We start from the raw sequence: 23,697 nt of genomic DNA, 5'->3' as shown, positions 1-23,697 counted from the left end.
TATCTTATAATCAACACCAAGCAGGACACAGGTCGCCAGTTTCTTATGTCCGCAGGATCACCTTTTTACGGTATCAAGGTGATAACTGCTCTCCGTAGACTCAACGGTAAAGTGCCAATAACAAAGCACTCTAAAAAGACGGAGAACAAATCTTCTCCAATGACTGACCAAAACTGTTTATAAAATTCCGCAGTCAAGCCATCTAGACCCGGCGCCTTGCCTGAAGACAAATCTTTGACTGCAGCAGACAATTCAATCAAATGCAACGGCTGATCAAGCCTGGAACTATCACTTTCCGTCAGATAGGGTAAATCTTGAAGAAGAGTTTTGGTCATATCTCCATCAGATGGTTCCGCACTATAAAGGCTTTCATAAAACTTTAATGCATAAATAAATTATTTCATGTCCATCAGTTGTTTCACCTCCATCTGGTAGTTTCAGACGACTTGAAGTCTTTCTATCTGCCACTTTCTTCTCCAAATTGAAGAAAAAGGATGTTGGAGAAAAATTAACAGATCCACGGGCAGCCAGTGACTTATAAATATAGTTCGCTATAGGGGTGTCTACATTTTAATATTAAAAACACTATTAATAGTATAGTTATTAGTTAAAATGTTTAGAAATTTAGAACTTTAGAAATGAGTCAATTTATACAATGTCTAAAATGTTATAAATAAGTCCGGGCTTTTCAGGTCATAGTTCAGACATGGCTGGGCTTCGGGCCTGTTCTAGGCTTATCCTTATTTTTATATTTTATACATACACCAATTATGGTGATGAAAACAAATTTCTGGGCTGGTGGAAACAACACGAGACTTCACTTTCGCTTTCACTTTCGAGACCAGCTCCGGAAGCGTTTAGTGTCTCTGCCATCAGCAGCAAATCAGCGCAGCTGGAAGATCTGCGTTCAAGCGCACGCAATGGGCTGAAACTTCCCACACAGCTCCGGCAAACGTAATTACAGTGAATGTGTCGGGGGAAATAGAAAGGAGATATTTTAATTATTTATGAACAAACCAGTGTTTTCCCAAGGATGAAGTTGCCGATCCTGACTCACCATCTCCTCTCTGGACGCGCCTTTAGAGAAATGCATCTTTACAGATTACATATTGAAGAGTTTTTTTTTTTTTTTTTTTTTTTTTTTTTTTTGAAAGAGTATTAGTTTTGTTTCGTTAAGTACTAATTTCAAGCTTTCTATAGATATATCATGTCTGTGAGGTATGTATTCGCTGAGTTTCCGTTAATTTTTGTGAAGCGTTGAGGCAACAGAAAGCGCATCATGTTTGTTTTCTTTATTTAATAAAAGCACCGTTTGCAACGTTTTGTTGATATTGTGAGTGCACACAAACAAAAGACCCTTAACAGTTCCGAATGATGTATTACTCTTACCTTTACGAGCAAAAATGACGGAACATTTTAAATTGTTTCCACTGAAAAAAAAATGCAATTCTGCTTTAGCTTCTACTCTCCGCAAAAAGGATTGGGTACGCGTCTAATAGCGCACGTTTATCTGTTTAACGTTGAAACTAACATTTGTTTTATATTTGAACTCGTTTAGCCCTATATCTATAGATCTTATTTTAGGCAAGTCCTGATTTGAGAAGGCAAAATTGATCAAACAGACTGTGCGTGTTTGATCAATGTGTTGGATCAGTCTTTCGCTGACCACTTGGTCATTACTTTAAAAAACAAAAACTTAGCCTATATTTAATGAACAAAAATGCTCCAAATGTTTTTCTAAATGAAACGAAATATAATCACTTTGCCATTAAAACTGAGCTATTTCAATAAATGAAACAGTAGTATAAGGTGTTTTGGGTGAAGACGGGCTCGGGCCGAGAATTCCAATAAGCTGTCTGACAAGGCCCGTGCTGGGCTATAATGAACATTTATCCCAATACTTAAGTTATTATTTAATGTTTTCAACAAAGAAATGTAGCCTATGCCGTGTGTTCTGCTCGTGAAGCTTGTTTAAACGTAAAGCTTAACTTGCATGAGCAGAGCTCTCTCTGGATCAGCGGTTGCGGGAAAGCAGGTTTAAATATTCCATGGTATCGGATCGGTATCGGATATCGACAGATATACAAAGCCCAGGCATCGGTATCGGTATCGGGACTGAAAAAGTCGGATCGGTGCATCCCTTGTCTTTACCATCAATAGTTTGACGGACAAGTTCAGAGCCTCATTCTGAGAATTCAGAATCATAATTACTTGGCGTCTGAACGACATTACATGTTTCAGTTCAACACTCTTACAGCCAAGTGGGATCATCTTAATAGGACTCATTAGCTTACCATATCTCTGTAGTATCTCCTCTAATTTCTCACTTCTTACAAACGGCGGTACATTTGAAAGAACAACTTTTTTCGTTGGGCTTGACAGGGGTAGAGCAGGCACAAATGTGTCTTTAATTATTAAACCGCTTTCTATCAGAGTATCCACCTTCTAAATTTCAGTGAGAAATAGCACTATAGCCTCATTCATTCGTGAGGCAGACTTAATGTTAAGAACTCACAGCTAATAAACATTCCTCCACCGAGACCGAGGCATCTGGCATGCACTTGCAACCGTGCCGTACAGTCATCCCTAGATAGTCACCTGCGTTTGTCTCCATTACTCGGAGCACGCTGACTAAAAGTCAGCTAGCGCTGTACAAACTTTACTTAAAAACAAATTCCTAACCAAATCTACAATAGCAAGATAATAGAAATAAGAGAAACGAAACTCACTCAAGAACGCTCTCACTTACGCCAACGCCAAACACCTCCACAACTCTCGCACAGGCGCACGAGAGAGAGAGAGATATGGTTAATAAAGAGGGAAGTGAAACTAATATTTCACACATGCTTCAAATGAACACGCAGAACTCACAGAACAGACACATGCAGAAAAAAAAAACCCATCACAGAAAATATTATTTCACTGATTTTCACTATCATTCGAAAGGTTTATTTTCAGAGTCATAATATTTAATATTTTTAACTGTTTAAGAGTTTAATAAAGTGTTTCTTAAGAGCATCACATTGATTTTAGAGACAGTGACATCTGGTGGACAGACATGCAAACAGCAGCGGTTCTTATTAAACTGAGGTGTCATTCATCTTTAGTTGTGTGCTGATTACATATAATAATGTATCATTATTTTTTATTTTAGAGATTAATGTCATTACTAATAGATTTCCCCAAGCAGGGGTATGACGGAGTTAAAGGCACCTTTTACTTTTCTTTAAACCACTAGATGGCACTAAATCTTGGCATAGCTCTTTCCAAAATATTGTATTTTCAGGATGTACATGCAAATTTGGCTGATCATTGACATGATCACAGGCAGCAGCACAAGTTGATTCTGTGCTTACTTGATCTAATATTTTCTGTTTCCTAAAACATTGTAGATTTAAGTAGCAAATGAGAACAGCTAAAATCATATATTTTGAGACAAATGTCTGAACAATTTTCAGTTTTGTTTAAGATAACTAAAGCAACAGTTTTTCAAAAGAGGAGTTGCGGCCATTTTATGTTGTAGCAAAGATGTAAACAAACAGCAACAATGTTTGGCTCTGCTAGTCATTTAGCAAAATGCTGTCATACATATATCTGTCAAATACCTACAAACTACTACAAAGCTCGTTTTAATCCCACTAGCAATCTTCGAATGTCGGTGTTTGCTGGCATTTATATAATCAGTGTCAGCTATTCTCTGCTTATAGCTTTTATGCTTGTTTAGCTACAGACACGCTAAATATGGCTCTGTGTTTGATTTGGCCACTGTAGTAAAGCCATGGTTAGTCTTCATAATAGGCTTGTAGTTCTGGTGACAGATATTTGGCTACACTTGTTCTACAAAGACAAAACTAACCGTGCTATACAGTCAGTAGTGATCATTATATGGTAAGAGACGTGACGTTTCCAGACAACGTGCACTAGGCAGTTAGTGAATCACAACACACTGAGCCAGTAACCAATCAATCAATCAATCAATCAAGTTTATTTATACAGTGCTTTTTAACAAAACAGGTTGTCAAAGCAACTTTACAGTATTAAAAAGGACAATAGTGTGTCACCAATGAATATTTCTGGGGGAGGAATTAGAAAGTTAACCAACAGTTTTTAGGAGAACAGAAAGTGGTGTAGAATCAAGGTAACATGTGAAAAATAATGCCATTTCCAAAAGTGAAGCATGAACACGTGTTACAGTGCACACCATAATGTTATCACTGTAAATCTGTATTAAAGTATGGGATCTCCTTCAATGCTTACAGAATCTTTACTTTTTACATGATTTATTTTGTATTTTTAAAATATATTTTTAAATTAACATTTTAATTACAGCATATTTATTGAACTTTTTTTTATTATTATTATTTAAATAACGTTGCTAAACTGGTTGTTTTAAACAAGTATTAACAACAACAAAAACAAAAAAAACAAACAAACAAAAAAAAAAAAAAAAAAAAAAAATAACAACAACAACAACATTATTTTAGCCTAATTTGAATCAATACTATGTGGCTTTGCCCCATGCTGGTGAGCCTTTCCCCCCATGTGGTGTAAAAGGCCCCCCTTGCCACCACATGCAATTATGAGATTTTAAACAAAATAAACCACCTGAATGATTTATTTTCAAACAAAGTCTGTTGCTCCATAATGTCCAATACAAACATTACATTACAGTCAATGTCCATTTACTAAATATGATCTGTTTTACACAGTACGTGTGTCATTTGGTGCGCAGTGTTTTTTTCACATGCTGAAAACTGAACATCTCAGACTCCTCCTTTTAAAATGAATCAGATTCTGACACACATTCTCTGCTGTGGAGATTCAACTGATGATGATGACAATGATAATGATGATGATGATGGTGGTGGTGGGGATGGTGAAGAAGACAATGGTGTTAGTGGTGATGATGTTGGTTTTGGGACATCTGCAAATAAAACAACAATAGTTGTTTTATTACGCAGAACTTGACATCACGTGTCTCATAGTAAATCTAAGTGTTACTGATGTCATTCACAGTCACTACCCAGAATTCATATCTGCTGATACAGAGACACCCAGAAAACAAAATGGCGAGCTGTTTGTTTGAGTTTCCGTAACTAAAGACTGTGGTTTTCTCTGTAACTAATGCTCATAGCAGGTTACTGGATGAACATCTTTAACTGCAGCTTCTAAACTATAGTACAAGACTGGTGAAATGACTCACAGCAGCACTAAAAACTGCACTATTTTTATTTATTTATTTTTAAATTTGCAGTGCTGACAGAGAAAATGCAAGCTGGAAAATGAGTGTGAAATGAAACAGCTATACAGTATAACAATATTCAGTGGTCATTTAAAGAAATTAAATGAAGAATAAAACACACAAACACTGTCCTTTACACTACTGAACAGAAAACTGCACTTTTATCTGCACAGACTGCAGTCATAAACTGTAGCTTATTTTAACTGCGGTTTGTGGTTTTGCTTTGTTAAACAGACAGAACATCTAAAATTAACCTGTTGATAAACCTGAATTAACAGAATCAGGTCTCTTGAAATGTCACTGATCACTTTCTTTGCACAGTCAAGCAACATAATACAAGACACAACCGGATCTGGTGAAACTAGATGTGACTTAATTACATCATTATTAAAATCAATAGAAAAAAACAAACAAAAACAAACAAACAAAAACAAAACAAAACAAAACAAAACAAAACAAAACAAAACAAAAAACGTACCAGTAAAGTTGATGAGGACTCGTGTGATGAAGCTCTTGTGTCCTTGATCAGACTGAACTCCACACCAGTATTCAGCTGAATGTTGTTGAGTCACATGACTGATGGTTCCCGCCAGGAGCTGCTGCTCTCTGTCATCATACAGCTGGATCTGTCCCTCAGCGCTCCATCTTCTGTTCTCCTTCACAGACGTCTCTTCAGCACAGAGATCAGATCCAGATCTCCTGCAGACAAACTTGACATCAGCACTGTGGGATTGTGGGTATTTGCAGCTGATGTTCACAGATCCTCCTGCAGCAGCTGATAGACTGATGCTCTTCTCACAACAATCAGCTGTTGGAGAAACAAATCAAGAGCAGCAATGTTAGAATTAAACAATAGATTTATGAATTCACCAAATAATCAAATGCATGAATAAATGAAATCAGCTCACTGTCTCTGATGTCCAGATTAAACTCAGAGAATAAACTATAGTCTTCAGAAATTTTGACTATAATCTTATATTTTCCAGAATCGTTCACATTCAGCTCTCTAATAAATACACATAAGAGATAAGCAGATCTGTCATAACAAACAGAGAATCGGCTGTCATGTTTTCATTCTGCTGCTCTGTTAGTGTTTATTAGAGTAAAGCATTGATCTGCAGACGTCTTACAGATGTCTATCAAAGGATTCTAGTGTCATATGTTTGTAGTTTATAATGACGTTTCCTCCTGAATATCCTGCCACTGTCCTGATTTTTTCATCTGTTAAATACGAACCCAGATTTATCTGTTACAACTTATCTGTTGCAGCATTAATGAATGCAAGTCAAGATCACTTGAGTTTAAATACTTTGTTATATAGAAGTTATTAATTATATGTTAGGGGTTACATGTGTGAACTATTAAAGTCAATGTTGAGTGATATTGTTGAGATCATCCTGGGTTACTCACCTGTTACAATGTTCAGATTCACTTTAGTGTTAGGATAATATTTTTGCATAAATATCAGTTCCACAGTAGTACGTCCCAGAATTCTGTTCACTCAGATCTCTGATGATCACAGCGAAAACTGCTGCTCTTGTGTCGTCATACAGAGAGAATCTTCCATCATCCAACCATTTGTTTTTCTTTTCAGGCTTGAGTTTATTTTGGTCGTTGCAATCTGACCACTGTCCTTTACAAATATAGTTTACATTTGCTGTATATTTTCTATTATATCTGCATGTGATGATGACTCCTCCTCCTGAATATCCTGTCACACTGATGAAGCTCACAACACCTACAACAAAACAGTATCTTAATACAACACTGATATATTCACAAGACTGAACAGGGATTAACTTTTGAATTGCATTTAAAGTTTTTCAGTCAATTCAACAACACAATCTGAAGTTAAACTCTGAGAGAGAGAGAAAAACACTTTAATTATAATAAACATTGAAAACTTAAAAACACATCTTAACCAGAAACAAGATTCCTAAACATTACCAATTGAAAACCAAATTCCCTGAATCACAAACAGTCACCAACGCTCCCCCAGCACCCCATTTCCATTCAAAATAAAGTACATTATTAGTATGTTGATAATAAGTATATTCAATCACCACTCTTGACTCCACTAAAGACTTAAACAGAGTTATTAAATTCACATTTTCACCAGAATTTTTACACTGATGAGATTTTAAAATTACAAGTTTAGCTTGTCCTAATAAAAAGTTGGCAAGTGTACACCGTTGCTGACAAGATCTCTTGTATCTGCAACCCAGAATAAATAGACTATTAGAAAATGTAAAACCCAGTCTTACAATAATTTTCTCTAATATTGCAAATAATGAGTTGAGTCTAGAACACTCACAAAACATATGAAACACATTGTCAAGGGCATTACAAAAAGGACATACTGGTAAAACAGTCTCATTAATTTTAGACACAAAAGAATTTGAGGCTATAATACAATGTAATATCCTCCACTGAATATCCCCACATCTCTTAGAGATAGGAGGCTTATACAGTAACCTCCATGATGGATAAATCTCATCTGAGACAGAAAGCCAAGACCTCCATTTAGTGTCCGGTCTTTGCATCAATTGTCCACAATGTGCAGTCTTAACACAAATATGATATAACATTTTTCTCCCAATACAATGAAACACCAAAGCATCATAACCTTTCAGCAATTTTGTCTGACTGTTTTCGTCAGATTCACAGTCTTTTGCAACCACCTTAAACTCAGGAAAAGGCTGAGATATAAAACCATTCAGAAGAACATTATTAATAAAGGAAATGAAAGTCTGAGGGAAAGATGCCTTAAGATTCCTCACAAATCCCTCCACAATTCTTACTGAATTTACCCCAACTTGATCAGCAATTGCATGTACAGTTCTCCATTGGCCATTCTCTACATCAATTAAATCCATGACTTTTGTTAACCCAGCATTCAGAAATTTAATGACTAAACATGATGACACATTGGCCGATAATTGAAAAAGAGGATTAAAAAACAGAGGCTCTAAAACACCATAATGCTCATCTTCATGTCTCAATATTTTAAAACAATTCCAAGATTTAATCAACCCTAAATAAAAACTGAAAGGTAAAGAATACACTTTCTCCACTAAAGTCTTCTGCATTAGAAACAACTGTTTATCAAAACCAAATCCTCCAACTTTCTTGAGTATATATAAACCAAACACAATCCAAGGCACAGGATCTGAACTAAACAGAAGTTTTTGTAATGATTGTAACCTCATTGCTGAGACTTTGGATTCCAAATGAATTAGTCCTTGGCCTCCCTCAGCTACAGGAAGATAAAGGATACCTGGAGGGAGCCAATGGCAACCATGCCAAAAAAAATTAACAAATGCTTTTTGAATTCCAGAAAGTAATTCTTTTGGAGGATCTAGTACAGTAAATTTATGCCATAGCATTGAAGCTGCTAGATTATTAACAACCAAACATCTCCCCCTAAAAGAGAGATGTGGAAGAATCCAACGCCACTTCTGAATCCTATGAATTACTTTATCAGCTAGCCCTTCCCAGTTCTTTTCTGTGTAGCAATTAGTCCCAAAATATAGACCAAGAATTTTAAAACCATCTCTGGCCCAACTACATTGTTGCTGCAGTTTAGGAGGTCCTGCACCCTGCCAGTCACCCAAAAGCAAAGATACACATTTCTCCCAATTAATGCGTGCAGATGAAGCTTGCTGATACTTGTTTAAAGAAGAAATCAATCTCGTAACATCTTCTGAATCTTTTATAATAGGGATGCACCGAAACGTATCGGCCGAAATGCTTGCGCGTTTTGTCAGTAAAGCCGGTTCTGTAATCAGCGGTAAATGCCATCAGGTGCGTGATTTCACGTTGAGCCGTATATACTACACACAGCCGTTGTTCACTGACGAGCTGCGCAAATCCATGTTCATTATCAGTGTGAATTTGCGCAGCTCGTCAGTGAACTACGGCTGTGTGTAGTATATACACGGCTCAACGTGAAATCACGCACCTGATGGCATTTACCGCTGATTACAGAACCGGCTTTACTGACAAAACGCGCAAGCATTTCGGTGCATCCCTATTTTATAACTACCGTTACATCATCAGCATAAGCTGTAAGTTTGACTGAGTCTACACTGGGGTAATTAGAAATACTAAGACCACTTAACTGTCTCCTGAGTAAGACTAATAGAGGTTCAATAGAAATTGCATACAAAAGACCAGAAAGAGGACACCCTTGCCTTATCCCCCTGGTTACAGAGAAGGGCCTAGTTAAGGAACCATTAATCTTCAACATACTATAAATGTCATTATATAACATTTTGATTAGAGATACAAAATAAGGACCAAAACCAAAAGCTTCCAGAGTTTTAAATAAATACTGGTGATCAACCCTGTCAAACGCTTTTTCTTGATCTAATGAAAGAAAACCAATGTCCAAATTGTGCATTTTTGCTACTGTAATCATATCTCTCATTAAAAACAAATTATCAAAAATTGTCCTTTTGGGAACACAAAATGTTTGGTCCATATGAATGATTGATGCCATATGTTTCTTGAGTCTATTAGTCAGAGATTTGGATAAAATCTTGAAATCAACACATAACAGTGACACCGGACGCCAATTCTTCAGATACCCAAGATCCCCCCTTTTTCGGGATTAATGACAGAATTGCCCTTCGACAACTCAAAGGAAGGGTCCCTTGATCGATGCATTCAAGAAAAACTTCGTACATGTCCTGTCCAAGTACATTCCAGAAAGACTTGAAAAATTCTACTGTAAGCCCGTCCAATCCAGGTGACTTCCCAGAGCACATTTCCTGAACAGCTTGTGAAATCTCTCCAAAAGTCAAAGGCTTGTCCAACTCATTTAGTTCTTCCTCCGTTAATTTGGATAAGTCACATAAAAGTGTGTCAACTGCTGTATCATCGCATAATTCAGAACAGTACAAATCTTCATAAAAAGAAAGAGCATAAGATTGAATTTCCCGTTGATCTGTTATCACACCGACCCCTGGTATTTTCAACTGATGAAAACTCTTCTGTTCCCTTGGCTTTTTTTCAAGACCAAAAAAGAAAGATGTAGGAGCATCCATATCATTTAGCTGTGCAAATCTGGTCCTCAGAAAAGCAGTTTTTCCTCGTTCCTCCAATAAATTCTTCAAAAGAAGTTTATCATTTATAACAGAGTCAGTAAATGTTGAATTATCGCGGGTACAGTCACTGCTTCCCCCAAGGATAGCTTGTTCAAGGGACTTCATTCTTGCTTTAAGCATTCCAGTACTATGTACTGTGTACTGCTGGCAAAAAGACTTGATTTGTGTTTTACCAACATTCCACCATTGACTCAGTGACTGAAAATTACTTCTCTCCTCTCTCCAAGCTTTCCAGAAAAGATTAAAAGAGTGAATGAAAGTGCAATCCTGTAATAATCTATTATTAAAGCGCCAATGTGATTTATAAGATTTAGAAAGAGAAACAGAAACTACAATAGACACATAGTGATGATCTGACAGAAAAGATGGCGTAATTGAACTACTAAAAAACCTACCTCTATTACCCTTTTCAACATAAAACCGATCAAGCCTAGCTCCTGACATATTGTTGGAATTAGTTTTTAACCATGTGTACTGTCTAACTCCAGGAAAGGCCTCCCTCCATGCATCGACTAAATTATGTTCATTAATTAATTTCTTTAAACTCTCAGCAGAAGAATAGTGAGGTTCATCATGATTCCTGTCCAAAACTGAATCAACAGTACAATTAAAATCTCCACCAAGTACAATAATATTTCCCTGAGGACACTGTAATAAGGCATCAGAAAGTGTTTTAAAAAAGGAGATCTGTCTTGACCAACGTTTGGTGCATACACATTAATAAAGGAAAAATGAGCATCCCCAAAAACAATATCAGCTCTCAAAATCCGACCAGGTATTATTTCAACCACATCTGGTTGCATACTGACACATGGAGAAAAAAGGATGGCAACACCTGCACTAAGGTTTGTACCATGGCTTAATAAAACACTGCCCTTCCAATCACTATACCACTGTGCTTGATTTTGCTGATCTGTATGCGTTTCTTGCAACAAAATAACATCTGCCTGTTTTAGCCGCAGATAATCAAATAAAGCAACTCTCTTCTTTGTGCACCGACAACCATTAACATTAAAAGTCCCAATGTTCATGGTTGTCATAATGAAAGATAAAAAAAAAAAAGCAAAAAATATAATAATAAATCACCTCAAAATACATTACCTTATTTTTTTAGTCTTTTTTTAACAGCACTGACATGCTTCCTTAATCTGTATCTTTTAGGCTGGTCAAGCTCTTCCAATGTAGCTTTTCTCATAGCCAAAGCGCAAGAATCAACGAACAGTTGTAAATCAGAGAAATACTTCTCTAGTTTTGGTCTTCGCTGGTTAAAAGTATCATTGAGAAAATCATTAATCTGTTGTACTGTATAATAAGGTGGTTTCATTTGTAAGTTCTGTTTTTTCTCTGCAGAACTTCCTTTGGGAACTGACATCAGTGAAATAATCACCAACATCAGATTCCTCACTGTCAGAATTTATATCTGCAGACTGAGCCTCACCTCCCTCAGATAACTGATCCACATCAACCTGTGACAGGCCAACCGATGCTTGCGAATCCCGAGATTCTCCGACTCCCACGAGCTCATCAGGCTCCATGGGGTGCGCTGAGTCAATGTTTCCCGCAGCGACGGTCTCAGATTCACCGCTCGCTGCACTGCGAACATTAACGCATTCATTAGTGTTCACGGAACACTTTCCCGCATTCTCAGTGTGACTGATCAATGCGTCCTCTTTCGGATTTTCATTGCCTTTTGACAATGAATCCGATTCAGCCCGCTCATCAGTTTTATCACTGCCATCCTGGTTACCATTTACAATGGCTGGAGCCACTTGCTCCGAAGGTGTTCTAGGCTCAGTCTCAGTCTCATTTTGTTCAGTCACCTTATTATTAGTACATTTCACTTTTGTATGTCCGTAGACCCCACAGGAGAAGCATTTCATTGATTCCGTGCTGATAAAAATTACGTAATCTTTACCTGCCAAAGTCAATTTCGCGGAGACGTCCAAGTATTGAAATTCAGCATTCAAAATCATAGCGGTTTGGCGTCTAAAAGACATCACATGTTTTAAATCTGGATTTTTGACACCAAGCGGAATCATTTTAATCGGCATCATAATTTTACCATAGCGGCTAAGTAAGCGCTCAAGTGAATCATTTGAAATGAACGGAGGCACATTAGAAAGAGTTACTTTCTTTGAAGGACTTGACAACGGCAAAACAGGCAAAAAAAAATCACGAATGGATAAACCAACTTCCACTAAATGGTGAACCATAGACTCTTCCCTCAAAAACACAACAACAGCCTTGTTCATTCTAGATGCCGACAAAATGTTACGAGCACCTATTTCACCACTAATAGCAGTCAAACAGTCTTCAACAGTGATTGATTCGTCCGGTAAACATTTACAACCATGTCGGGCTGTTAAGGTAGCAAACCCATCAGAATCTGCCGGCATCTTCACAACCCTCGATTAATTCTAAATTACAGCAAACTAAACAATACTAACTTTTCAAAATAGCAGAGAAAAAGTAAAGAAAACTCACTCAAACAAGCCGCCACTCCACCAAACACTCACGCAATCCTCCCAGTCGTGGACATAACAGAGGTCAAGATGAAAACAAAACAAAACAAAGCAAAAACAAACAAACAAACAAACAAAAAAAAAACAAAAAAAAAAAAAACTGGAACCTGACAGTATAAATGGATTATTTGTTCAGTCTGATTTGTTCAGTCTGTTCAGTCTGAGTTTTAAAGTGTCATTTTTATTTGCATATCACTTTTCACATTTGATGCTGTTTCAAAGCAGCTTTACAGAAAATCATACACTAAGCCTCGAATAGCCTACACAACTGTGGAATGCAAGAAAAAAACTACATTAAATGTTTATGTATCAGAAGTAACAATCAGACTCATCTGGAGAAAACTGTTTTCCTCTGACATTATAATCAATGTTCATTTGATCTGTTCTCACTGAATACTGAACATCTCAAACTCCTGTAAAATAAATCAGTTTCTGACACACATTCTCTGCTGTGGAGATTCAACTGATGATGATGAAGAAGAAGAAGAAGATGATGATGATGAAGATGGTGATGGTGATGATGATGATGATGATGATGATGATGAAGAAGAAGTAGAAGATGATGATGATGATGAAGATGGTGATGATAACTGTGGTGATGAAGACATTTCTGGAACATATAAACATATAAAACAACACAACAATGAATTTCTAAAGGTTGTTAAAGGTATTTTTTTTTTTTTTCACACAGAACTTGACATCACGTGACTCGTGGTAAATATAAGTGTTACTGATGACATTCACACAGTGACTACCCAGGATTCATGCTTGCTGATACATAAAAACAAAAATGCAAGCTGTTTTTTGAGTTTCCGTGTCTGAAGCCTGTGGTTTCTCAGTGAATAATACAGTTAGCATGTTGCTGGATGAGCATCTTTAACTGCAGGTTATACATGCTTAGTAAAAGACTGGAAAAAACTGCATCCAGATGAGCAGCACATTTTAACTAGTTCAAAAACTACAATAGTACTGTGTCCAAATGACCAACTAAAGTTGCAACACCAAACTCTGTAGAAATATGCAGTTACCACATGCAGAAGTAAAACTTCTGCTTTTAAAGCATGTCTAGATCTGCATGTCCTTTATTTACACCTGTTAACCAATCAGAATTGAGTATTCAAACAAACCATGATATAACATATTGTAAGACACACTGTGATCTGCTGAATAGAGAAAATCTCACCAGTAACGCTGATGAGGACTCGTGTGATGAAGCTCTTGTGTCCTTGATCAGACTGAACTCCACACCAGTATTCAGCTGAATGTTGTTGAGTCACATGACTGATGGTTCCCGTCAGGAGCTGCTGCTCTCTGTCATCATACAGCTGGATCTGTCCCTCAGCGCTCCATCTTCTGTTCTCCTTCACAGACGTCTCTTCAGCACAGAGATCAGATCCAGATCTCCTGCAGACCAACTTGACATCAGCACTGTGGGATTGTGGGTATTTGCAGCTGATGTTCACAGATCCTCCTGCAGCAGCTGATAGACTGATGCTCTTCTCACAACAATCAGCTGTTGGAGAAACAAATCAAGTGCAGCAATGTTAGAATTAAACAACAGATTCATGAATTCACCACAGAAACAAATGAATGAGTGAATGAAAGCAGTTCACCATCTCTGATGTCCAGGTTAAACTCAGAGAAGAAACTGTAGTCTTCAGAAACTCTGACAGTAATCTTATATTTTCCAGAATCGTTTATATTCAGTTCTCTCATAAACACACATGAGAGTTGAGCAGATTTGTCATCATGAACTGAGAATTGGCCGTCTTGAGTAAAACACTGACCTACTCTAGTTTTACAGATGTATTTCTTATGGTTCATATGTTTAATGTCATATTTGTAATTTATAATGACACTTCTTCCTGAATATCCTGTCACACTATTGATCTTTTGACCTGTTAAACACAAACTCAGGTAACTTTGCATTTTGGTTGAGAATGAAAATTGGGTTGACGTCAGTATTTGACGTCAATTTGACATTGACTTAATGTTAGATTTTGCTTACACAATCTAAAAACAACAAAACATCAGTATCAGCTGACATCTGTATTGGACATCAATTTAACATTGACATTAGATGTTACATTTACTTTGAAGTTTGGTCACCCGACATTGCAACCAAGCATTGTCTTATGACGTTGTGTGCCTGCTGGGAAATCACTTTGCTGTTGGCACTATTTAAGATTATTTTCAAAGTGTTACAGCAGGAGATTAAAAGGTTACAGTTGGCATCTTTAGTTAGATACACATGTGATTACAGTAATTACAGTCAGTGTTGAGTGTGATGTTGTCGAGATCATCATGGGTTTGAGGGTCTCAGTTACTCACCTGTTAAAACTTTCAGATTCACTTCAGTGTATAAATCATATCCAGTTCTTTCAGTTCCACAGTAGTATGTGTCAGAATCTTGTTTACTCAGATCTCTGATGGTCACAGTGAAAACTGCTGCTCTTGTGTCGTCATACAGAGAGAATCTTCCAGAATGAACCCATTTATCTTTCTCTTCAGTCTTGATTTGGTCTGTACACACTGACCACTCTCCTCTACAAAAATACTTTATATATGCTGTATATCCTTCGTCATATGCACATTTGATTCTGACTCCACCTCCTGAATATCCTGTCACACTGATGGAGCTCACAACACCTGCAATAAATGCACCATTAAAAACAGTTTCATGTGTTGATGAGCCTACACTGTCTACAATGTCTGGAAACTAAAGACTCTTTGAAGCTAAAGGCTTTCTTCATTAAATCTGTGCTGTTTTTAGGGATTTACTCTGATTAATGTGATTATTGGATCAGGATTTGATCAGATTCTTACCAGGAATCATCAGCAGAGTGAAAGTCCAGATGATCTTCATTCTTCTCTTATTCAATGATCTTCTCTGTTGTTAGTAGATTCAGTTCTTCTGAAGCTCTCGATGTGTGTTCAGATGAGCTCTGAGTGTTTCCTGGTCACGTCTTTAATATGAGCCCACTTCCTCTGATAGACAGATAGTTAATAAAGAGGGAAGTGAAATAGCTTTTTTTTTTTTGTGCAAATAAAACTTATTATTATATAATTATTATTATGAAGTATTATTTCAAAAGAGATTTCCACAAAATGATCATATTTCAAAGGCTGTTTTACATTTTTATCAGAGATGTAATGTTTAATGTTTATAAGAGTTTAATGAAGTGTTTCTTCTGTGCATCAAATTCATTTCACAGATAGTGATAGTGAAAGCAGCAACAGCACTGGTTCCCATGGTAACTGTATAAGCACAGTGTGTATCACTAAAATGAGGTCTCACTCACCTTCAGCTGTGTGCTGATCCTTTGATAATATATCACAATGATTATTGATTTTAATTTATATATATTGTGATATTTTTTCATAGTTTCCTCCATAAGAAACATTTGAAAACCGTTTTGCTGATGATGCTATTGTCACATAAAATACACGTCACCTTTAATTTAGACAATGAAAGTTTTACCTCACATTGAATCTAGATGCTCCAGTCTAAAAAGACAGAGATCAATATAGACAAGGTATGAGTTGTTAAAAGAACCAGGTAATTTTTATTTACGTATATTTATCTTAAACTTTAAATAATCAAGTGACAAACTGTAGCAAATGTTTACGTATCGGATGCGAAAGAAACAGACAAACTTGTCTAGATGAAACCATTTTCCTTTGACATTACAATGTCCATTTGCTAAATGTGATCTGTTTAAACAGTACTAGTGTCATTTGATGCTGGGGCCTTCAGTTTATAACACACATTCACAGTGACACAGTGAATCACAAACCGACTATTTATGCCTTTCAGCAACTTTAAACTCTCAGGAAGATTTTCAAATAAACGCAAGCGATAATTCTGGTGTGGATTAATCTATACCAGAATGAACGAAGCTGTCATCATAGTGTGGTGATGTTGTGGAAATTATCATGAGTTTGAGAGTCTCAGTTACTCACCTGTTATAACGTTCAGATTCACTTCAATGTAGAATTCAAAGTACAACTCCACACTGGTACGTCCCAGAATCCTGTTCACTCAGATCTCTGATGGTCACAGTGAAAACTGCTGCATTTGTGTCATCATACAGAGAGAATCTTTCAGATTGAACCCATTTATTTTTCTCTTCAGTCTTGATGAGTTCAGAGCAAATAGTACTCCACTGACCTTTACAAAAATACTTTTCATTTACTATATATTCTCTAGCATATTTACATGTGATGATGACTCCTACAAAACAGTATCTTAATACAACACTGATATATTCATGAGACTGAATAGAGATGAACTTTTAAATTGCATTTAAAGTTTTTCAGTCAATTCATCAACACAAACTAAAGTTAAACTCTCTGTGCTGTTTTTAGTGATTTACTGTGAGTTCAGATTCTTACCAGGAATCATCAGCAGAGTGAAAGTCCAGATGATCTTCATTCTCCTCTTATTCAATGATCTTCTCTGTTGTTAGTAGATTCAGTTCTTCTGAAGCTCTCGATGTGTGTTCAGATGAGCTCTGAGTGTTTCTTTCCTGTTTACATGTTTAACATGAACTGATGAATGTGACCGAGACGCCCACTTCCTCTGAGAGAGAGAGATAATAAAAGTGATGGTAATATGTGTTCAAATGAAAATGCAAGACTCGTGGACAGTAGAATACAACTTTGTCTTTAAAGGATTATTTGAGAGATTTCAGCAAAATATTTATTCAGAGATTAGAAATTGACAGTGACATTTAGTGAACACACTAAAACAAAGCATTCAGCTCATTGAGATTCTCTGCTGTGGCTCGTCAGGCAGTGTGATGATTGACAGCAGCGTATTCACTGAAATCCTGATTATTCCTCAAACTGACACTGTCAGGACAGTCTGCTTTCTTCTGGAAATTCACCACGGTGTAATTCAGATCATTAACAGATGTGATGACGACCTGAGAGTCACCAGTAGCTTTAGAGTAAACACAGTCAGGAGAATCAGAGGGGTTTGTGGGTAATTGCTTCTGAGTGTCTTCAATGTTCTCATAATCACATCCAGTGTCAGAAACCTGTGGAAAGACAGAGCAATTATTTACAGATCTAAAGAGATTCATGATGGAAAACATCAGAATTTATTCACATTATGGAAAAAAAAAAAAAAAAACATTTTATACAGTCGCCGAACTAACATGTCTTTCTGCTCCTTCCCGAGATGACGAACCACTGCCTGCCAAAACAAGAGTCTTAAATTAAGGTGGTGACAGACTCACAGTGGGAAAACAGATCAACAAATCTTTGTTTTAAACTCAATATAAAGGGAGTTTCTACATCTTAAGACATTGAGAAAGAGTTTTACCTCGAGACTGATGCTTCTTAAAGAGAAACAGTAATAAAAGACCAGTGATGATCAGAGCCAGAAGAACCAGAGGAATGATCAGAGACGAGCCTGAAAACACAGGAGAAACAATCAGATCAATCAATCTGATCACTCTGAGCTAAATATCAGATCAGATCATGGGCGTAGCTTGATGTACCATTCAGTTTGTCCTAAACACATTTTGAGCACAAAATCACTCTAAACTGGCTCAGTTTAAAAGACTATAACCTGAGGTTAAAAAACACAAAATGTGTGGAAAAGCTCAAAAAAAAAAAAAAAAAAAAAAAAAAAAAATGGTGGATGGAAAAATGGTTTTCCCACCTAGTTTAGTGTTATAGATTTTATTTCTGAAACCACTGAAAGTCTTTTAGTCACTGGAAGTCAAAAGTCAATTTATTCCACACAAACATTTGCTGTTGTCTTGATGTGCTACAAACTACAAACTACAAACTGCAAATTCAGCTAAACATGTCAATAATAACATAAGAATAACCACTGTATTATTATTATTATTATAGGCATACTATATATTAAATGTATTAAATGACTACTAATTTTGGAGTAGAAAAATCTTTCAGGCATTGGGTGCATCAGAGCTCCTCACAAGTTACACCATGAATCACATGTGTCTATTTCAGCACCTGCTGGTGTGACACTAGATGGGGACGATTTAGAAACTACTGTGCTCAATGAACTTCTGACTGATGATGAAGATGAAGAAGCAGATGATGATGATGATGATGATGATGCTGATGATGATAACAATGGTGGTGGTGATGATGATGATGATGGTGGTGGTAATGATGACGACGATGAAGAATATGATGATGATGATGATGATGATGATGGTGGTAAAGGTGTTTTTGGAATATCTGTACATAAAGCAACAAAACAATGAGTTTCTCAAGCTTGTCTTTTCACACACAGAACTTGACATCTCTTTTTCTTGTGTTAAATGGTAAATCTAAGTGTTATTGATGTCATTTACAGTCACTACCCAGAATTCATGTTTGCTGATACAGAGACACCCAGAAAAGAAAATAGTGAGCTGTTTGTTTGAGTTTCTGTAAAAGAAGTCTGTGGTTTCTCAGTGACAAATATTGTTCATAGCAGGTTACTGGATGAACATCTTTAACTGCAGCAAACTGTAGCACAAGACTGGTGAAATGACTCACAGCAGCACTAATACTGTATACAGATTAACACACTTAAACTAATTTAAAAAACTACAGTAACACTGTGTACAAATGAGCACAATAATGCTGCAACACCAAACACTGCAGTAAAACCAAATGACCAGACAGAAAACTAAAAACTGCTGCGGCTTTCAAAACACATTCAGATCTGCAGATACAGAATGAAGTGAAGAATAAAACACACAAACACAGTCCATTGATTTACTCTGTGTGCAGTTTCTCACTGAGCAGAACAACAACATTATTCACAAAACAATGTACTTTTACCTGCTTTTAGACTGCAACCATGATCTGCGATTTGTTTTTATAATGACCCTTCCTCGTTTCAACTGTTGTTTGTGGTTTTGCTTTGTTAAACAGACAGAACATCTAAAACTAACCTATTGGTGTCTGAATATAATTGTTTCACTTACAAAGTCACTGATCACTTTCTTTGCATGTTCAAGCAACATGATACAAGACACACCGTGATCTGCTGAATGGAAGCCAGCTGTGACTTTAAATTACACTATTATTTAAGTCAGTGAGAAAATCATCCGTACCAGTAACACTGATGAGGACTCGTGTGATGAAGCTCTTGTGTCCTTGATCAGACTGAACTCCACACCAGTATTCAGCTGAATGTTGTTGAGTCACATGACTGATGGTTCCCGTCAGGAGCTGCTGCTCTCTGTCATCATACAGCTGGATCTGTCCCTCAGCGCTCCATCTTCTGTTCTCCTTCACAGACGTCTCTTCAGCACAGAGATCAGATCCAGATCTCCTGCAGACAAACTTGACATCAGCACTGTGGGATTGTGGGTATTTGCAGCTGATGTTCACAGATCCTCCTGCAGCAGCTGATAGACTGATGCTCTTCACACAACAATCAGCTGTTGGAGAAACAAATCAAGTGCAGCAATGTTAGAATTAAAAAGCAGATCAATGAATTCTGACAAATAATGCATGAATGAATGAAAGCAGCTCACCATCCTCAATATTCAGATTCAGTTTAAAAAAAAATCTGTGGTCTTCAGAAACTTCAACCATTTTATATTCTCCAGAATCATTCACATTCAGCTCTTTAATGAACAAACGCGAAAAACCTGCAGAACTGCAATCATGAATGGTGAATCGTCCATCATGTTTCCATTCTGCTGCTCTGTTAGTGCTTGTTGGTTTAAAACATTGGTCTGCTCCACTTTTACAGATGTTTATCAAAGACTCCTTAGGTTTGTTCTCATATTTGTAGTTTATAATTATGTTTCCTCCTGAAAATCCTGTAACTGTACTGATTTTTTGACCTGTTGGACACAAATTCAGATATCAGTGTGATGATGATGTTCTTCATCATTCTTGTAAAGAATGGTACTTCATCTTCATTCACAGTGAAACACACACGTCTGGTTCGCCATCGTTGTGGGAACCCTCCATAGACATAATAGTTTTTATACTGTGCAAACTGTATATTTTATTGCCCTACACCAGGTGTTTTCAAAGCTGTCCTGGAAGCCAGGTGTGTTACATGAGGGAGACATACAAAATGTGCAGAGCTATACCTAAAACCTTTCTGCATTTTTACATTCTCAAAATTATTCAGGTTTAAGTCCACACCAGGACAGAAAAAAATACACACACACACACACATATGGTCTCTGCCTCCTCAGTTTAAATTGTTTGTCTTTTTGCACTTGATTAAGACATTCATTATGTTATGAGTATAAATCTGGTATTGCAAGATAAAAATACATTATATTTACCATGATTATTTGATGTTCTGGTGTTTTTTTATTACATGTGTAAATCATAGTAATTACAGTCAGTGTTGAGTGTGGTGATGTTGTGGATCATCATGGGTTTGAGGGTTTCAGTTACTCACCTGTTAAAACTTTCAGATTCACTTCAGTGTAGGAATCTGTTTGTCCAGATTTATCAACTCCACACTGGTACGTCCCAGAATCCTGTTCACTCAGATCTCTGATGGTCACAGTGAAAACTGCTGCACTTATGTCGTCATACAGAGAGAATCTTCCTTTATCAACCCATTTCTCTTTCTCTTCAGTCTTGATGAGATCAGAGCATGTTGTTGTCCAAAGTCCTCTACAAAAATACTTTGCATTGTCTGTATATTCTCTATCATATCTGCATGTGATGATGACTCCTCCTCCTGAATATCCTGTCACACTGATGGAGCTCACAACACCTACAACAAACCAACATCTAATAATACAACACTAATATTTTCATGAGACTGAATAGAGATAAACTTTTACATTTCTTAGACAACATGAACTTAAGGTAAAGACTCTTTTCCTGTTGCAAATCTGTGCTGTTTTCAGTGCAGTTCCCTTACTAATGTGATTGTGATAGTAGATCATTGGATTCTTACCAGGAATCATCAGCAGAGTGAAAGTCCAGATGATCTTCATTCTTCTCTTATTCAATGATCTTCTCTGTTGTTAGTAGATTCAGTTCTTCTGAAGCTCTCGATGTGTGTTCAGATGAGCTCTGAGTGTTTCTTTCCTGGTTACATGTTTAACATGAACTGATGAATGTGACAGAGACGCCCACTTCCTCTGAGAGAGAGAGAGAGAGAGAGAGAGAGAGAGAGAGAAATGGTTAATAAAGAGGGAAGTTAAACTAATATTTCACACATGCTTCAAATGAACATGCTGAACTCACAGACAGAACAGACACATGCAGACAAAAACTCATCACAGAAAACATTATTTGACTGATTTTTGCTATCATTCGAAAGGTTTATTTTTAGAGTCATAATAGTTAATGTTTTCATCACATTGATTTTAGAGACAGTGACATCTGGTGGACAGACACGCAAACAGCAGCGGTTCTTATTAAAATAGGGTGTCATTCATCTTCAGCTGTGTGCTGATTACATATAATAATTTATCATTATTTTCATAATCATTAGGTAATGATTAATGTCATTACTAATAGATTTCCCCAGGCAGGGGTATGATGGGGTTAGAGGCACCTTTTATTCTTCTTTAAACCACTAGATGGCACAAAAACTTGGCATAGCACTTTCCAAAATATGGTGTTTTCAGGATGTGCATGCATAATTGGCACAAGTTGATTCTGTGCGTACTTGATCTAATATTTTCTCTTTCTTAAAACATTGTAGATTTAAGTAGCAAATGAGAATAGCTAAAATCATGTATTTTGAGATAAATGTCTTAAGAGAATTAAAGCAACAGTTTTTCAACAGAGGGGTTGGGGCCATTTTATGTTGTAGCAAAGACGTAAACAAATGACAATGATGGTTCTGTGTTTGATTTGGTAACTGTAGTAAAGCCATGGTTAGTCTTCGTTATAGGCTTGTAGTTCTGGTGACAGATATTTGGCTACACTTGTTCTACAAAGACAAAACTAACCGTGCTATACAGTCAGTAGCGATCACTGTATGAGATTTGAGGTTTCTTGACAATGTGCACTAGGCAGTTAATGAATCACAACACACTGAGCCCTAAGCAATCTGAGCCCATTGTATATTTCTGAGTGAAGAACCAGAAAGTTAACAGACTATTTTTAGCAGAGCAGTGTAGCCTGTAGGATAAAGGTAACATATGAGAAAAAATAATGCCATTTCCAAAAATTAAGCATGACCATATGTAAGAGTGCACACCATAATCACAATCAAGCCTTTGAAGCCGGTAGACCACCTCTTTAAGCTGGGTGTCCACATTAGAGATAATCACCATGTTTATAATGAAGCTATCATATTTATAAATATGATATTAATCACATCATATAATTAAAAAAAATCATTTGTTGTTATCACTGTAAATCTAGTTTACATTATGGGATGTACTTACTTACATAATCTTTACTTATTAAATGATTTTGTTTTGTATTTTCAAAATATATTTTTATATTAACATATTAATTACAGTACAACAAAACAAAACAAAGGAACAAAAATGAATTATTTTATTTATCAAAATAAGTGGAAAATAGTACAAACTTTACTAAACTGGTCATTTCAAACAAGTGTTGACATAAAACAACAACAAGAAAAACAGGAAATAAAAAGAAAAAAAAAACAGCAACATTATTTTAACTGAAGTATTTGAATCAATACTATGTGCCCAAAATAAACCACTTGCATAATGCATTTTCAAACAAAGTCTGCTGCTCCATAATGTCCAATACAAACATTACATTACATTTACTAAATATGATCTGTTTTACACAGTATTATGTCATTTGGTGCTCAGTGTTTTTCAGATGCTCAATACTGAACATCTCAGACTCCCTTAAAATGAATCAGTTTCTGACA

At 36.5% G+C, this 23,697-nt stretch overlaps 1 protein-coding gene across 2 annotated transcripts; it reads right to left on the bottom strand.

The window, feature by feature from the left end:
- Positions 1 to 6,878: 6,878 nt before the first annotated feature.
- LOC127158910 (polymeric immunoglobulin receptor-like) lies at positions 6,879 to 22,813 on the bottom strand. 2 transcript variants are annotated; one of them, XM_051101866.1, is made up of 15 exons: positions 22,793 to 22,813; positions 21,787 to 21,973; positions 21,277 to 21,600; positions 20,387 to 20,701; positions 19,961 to 20,290; positions 18,864 to 19,094; positions 18,202 to 18,291; positions 18,035 to 18,072; positions 17,268 to 17,914; positions 16,836 to 17,043; positions 16,354 to 16,379; positions 16,175 to 16,193; positions 15,699 to 15,860; positions 15,483 to 15,521; positions 6,879 to 6,941 (listed from the first exon to the last, which is right to left on the bottom strand). In XM_051101866.1, exons 2-9 carry the CDS (start codon positions 21,824 to 21,826, stop codon positions 17,663 to 17,665), a joined length of 1,620 nt encoding a protein of 539 aa, XP_050957823.1. In that variant the 5' UTR covers positions 21,827 to 21,973; positions 22,793 to 22,813; the 3' UTR covers positions 6,879 to 6,941; positions 15,483 to 15,521; positions 15,699 to 15,860; positions 16,175 to 16,193; positions 16,354 to 16,379; positions 16,836 to 17,043; positions 17,268 to 17,662. The 2 variants fall into 2 exon arrangements, with proteins under 2 accessions (XP_050957823.1, XP_050957824.1); XM_051101867.1 differs by lacking the exons at positions 6,879 to 6,941; positions 15,699 to 15,860; positions 16,175 to 16,193; ... (5 more) ...; positions 18,864 to 19,094; positions 20,387 to 20,701 and adding exons at positions 13,081 to 13,482; positions 14,056 to 14,385 and having other exon boundaries at positions 15,204 to 15,521; positions 22,793 to 22,812.
- Between the last annotated feature and the right edge of the window lie 884 nt (positions 22,814 to 23,697).

The sequence above is a fragment of the Labeo rohita genome, unplaced genomic scaffold (genome assembly GCF_022985175.1).
Source record: "Labeo rohita strain BAU-BD-2019 unplaced genomic scaffold, IGBB_LRoh.1.0 scaffold_178, whole genome shotgun sequence".
Lineage (NCBI taxonomy): Eukaryota > Metazoa > Chordata > Actinopteri > Cypriniformes > Cyprinidae > Labeo > Labeo rohita.
Note: the sequence above shows the minus strand (reverse complement) of the source record. Positions and strands in the feature narration are given on the sequence as shown.

What these genes read in the sequence shown, in the direction of transcription:
- LOC127158910 (XM_051101866.1), bottom strand. Translation starts at nt 21,826, where the DNA reads ATGAAGATCATCTGGACTTTCACTCTGCTGATGATTCCTG. An exon ending in GAATCTGAAAGTTTTAACAG is followed by an intron (nt 20,702 to 21,276) that starts GTGAGTAACTGA and finishes TGTGTCCAACAG; the next exon opens with GTCAAAAAATCAGTACAGTT. An exon ending in TAAGAAGCATCAGTCTCGAG is followed by an intron (nt 18,073 to 18,201) that starts GTAAAACTCTTT and finishes TTGTTTTGGCAG; the next exon opens with GCAGTGGTTCGTCATCTCGG.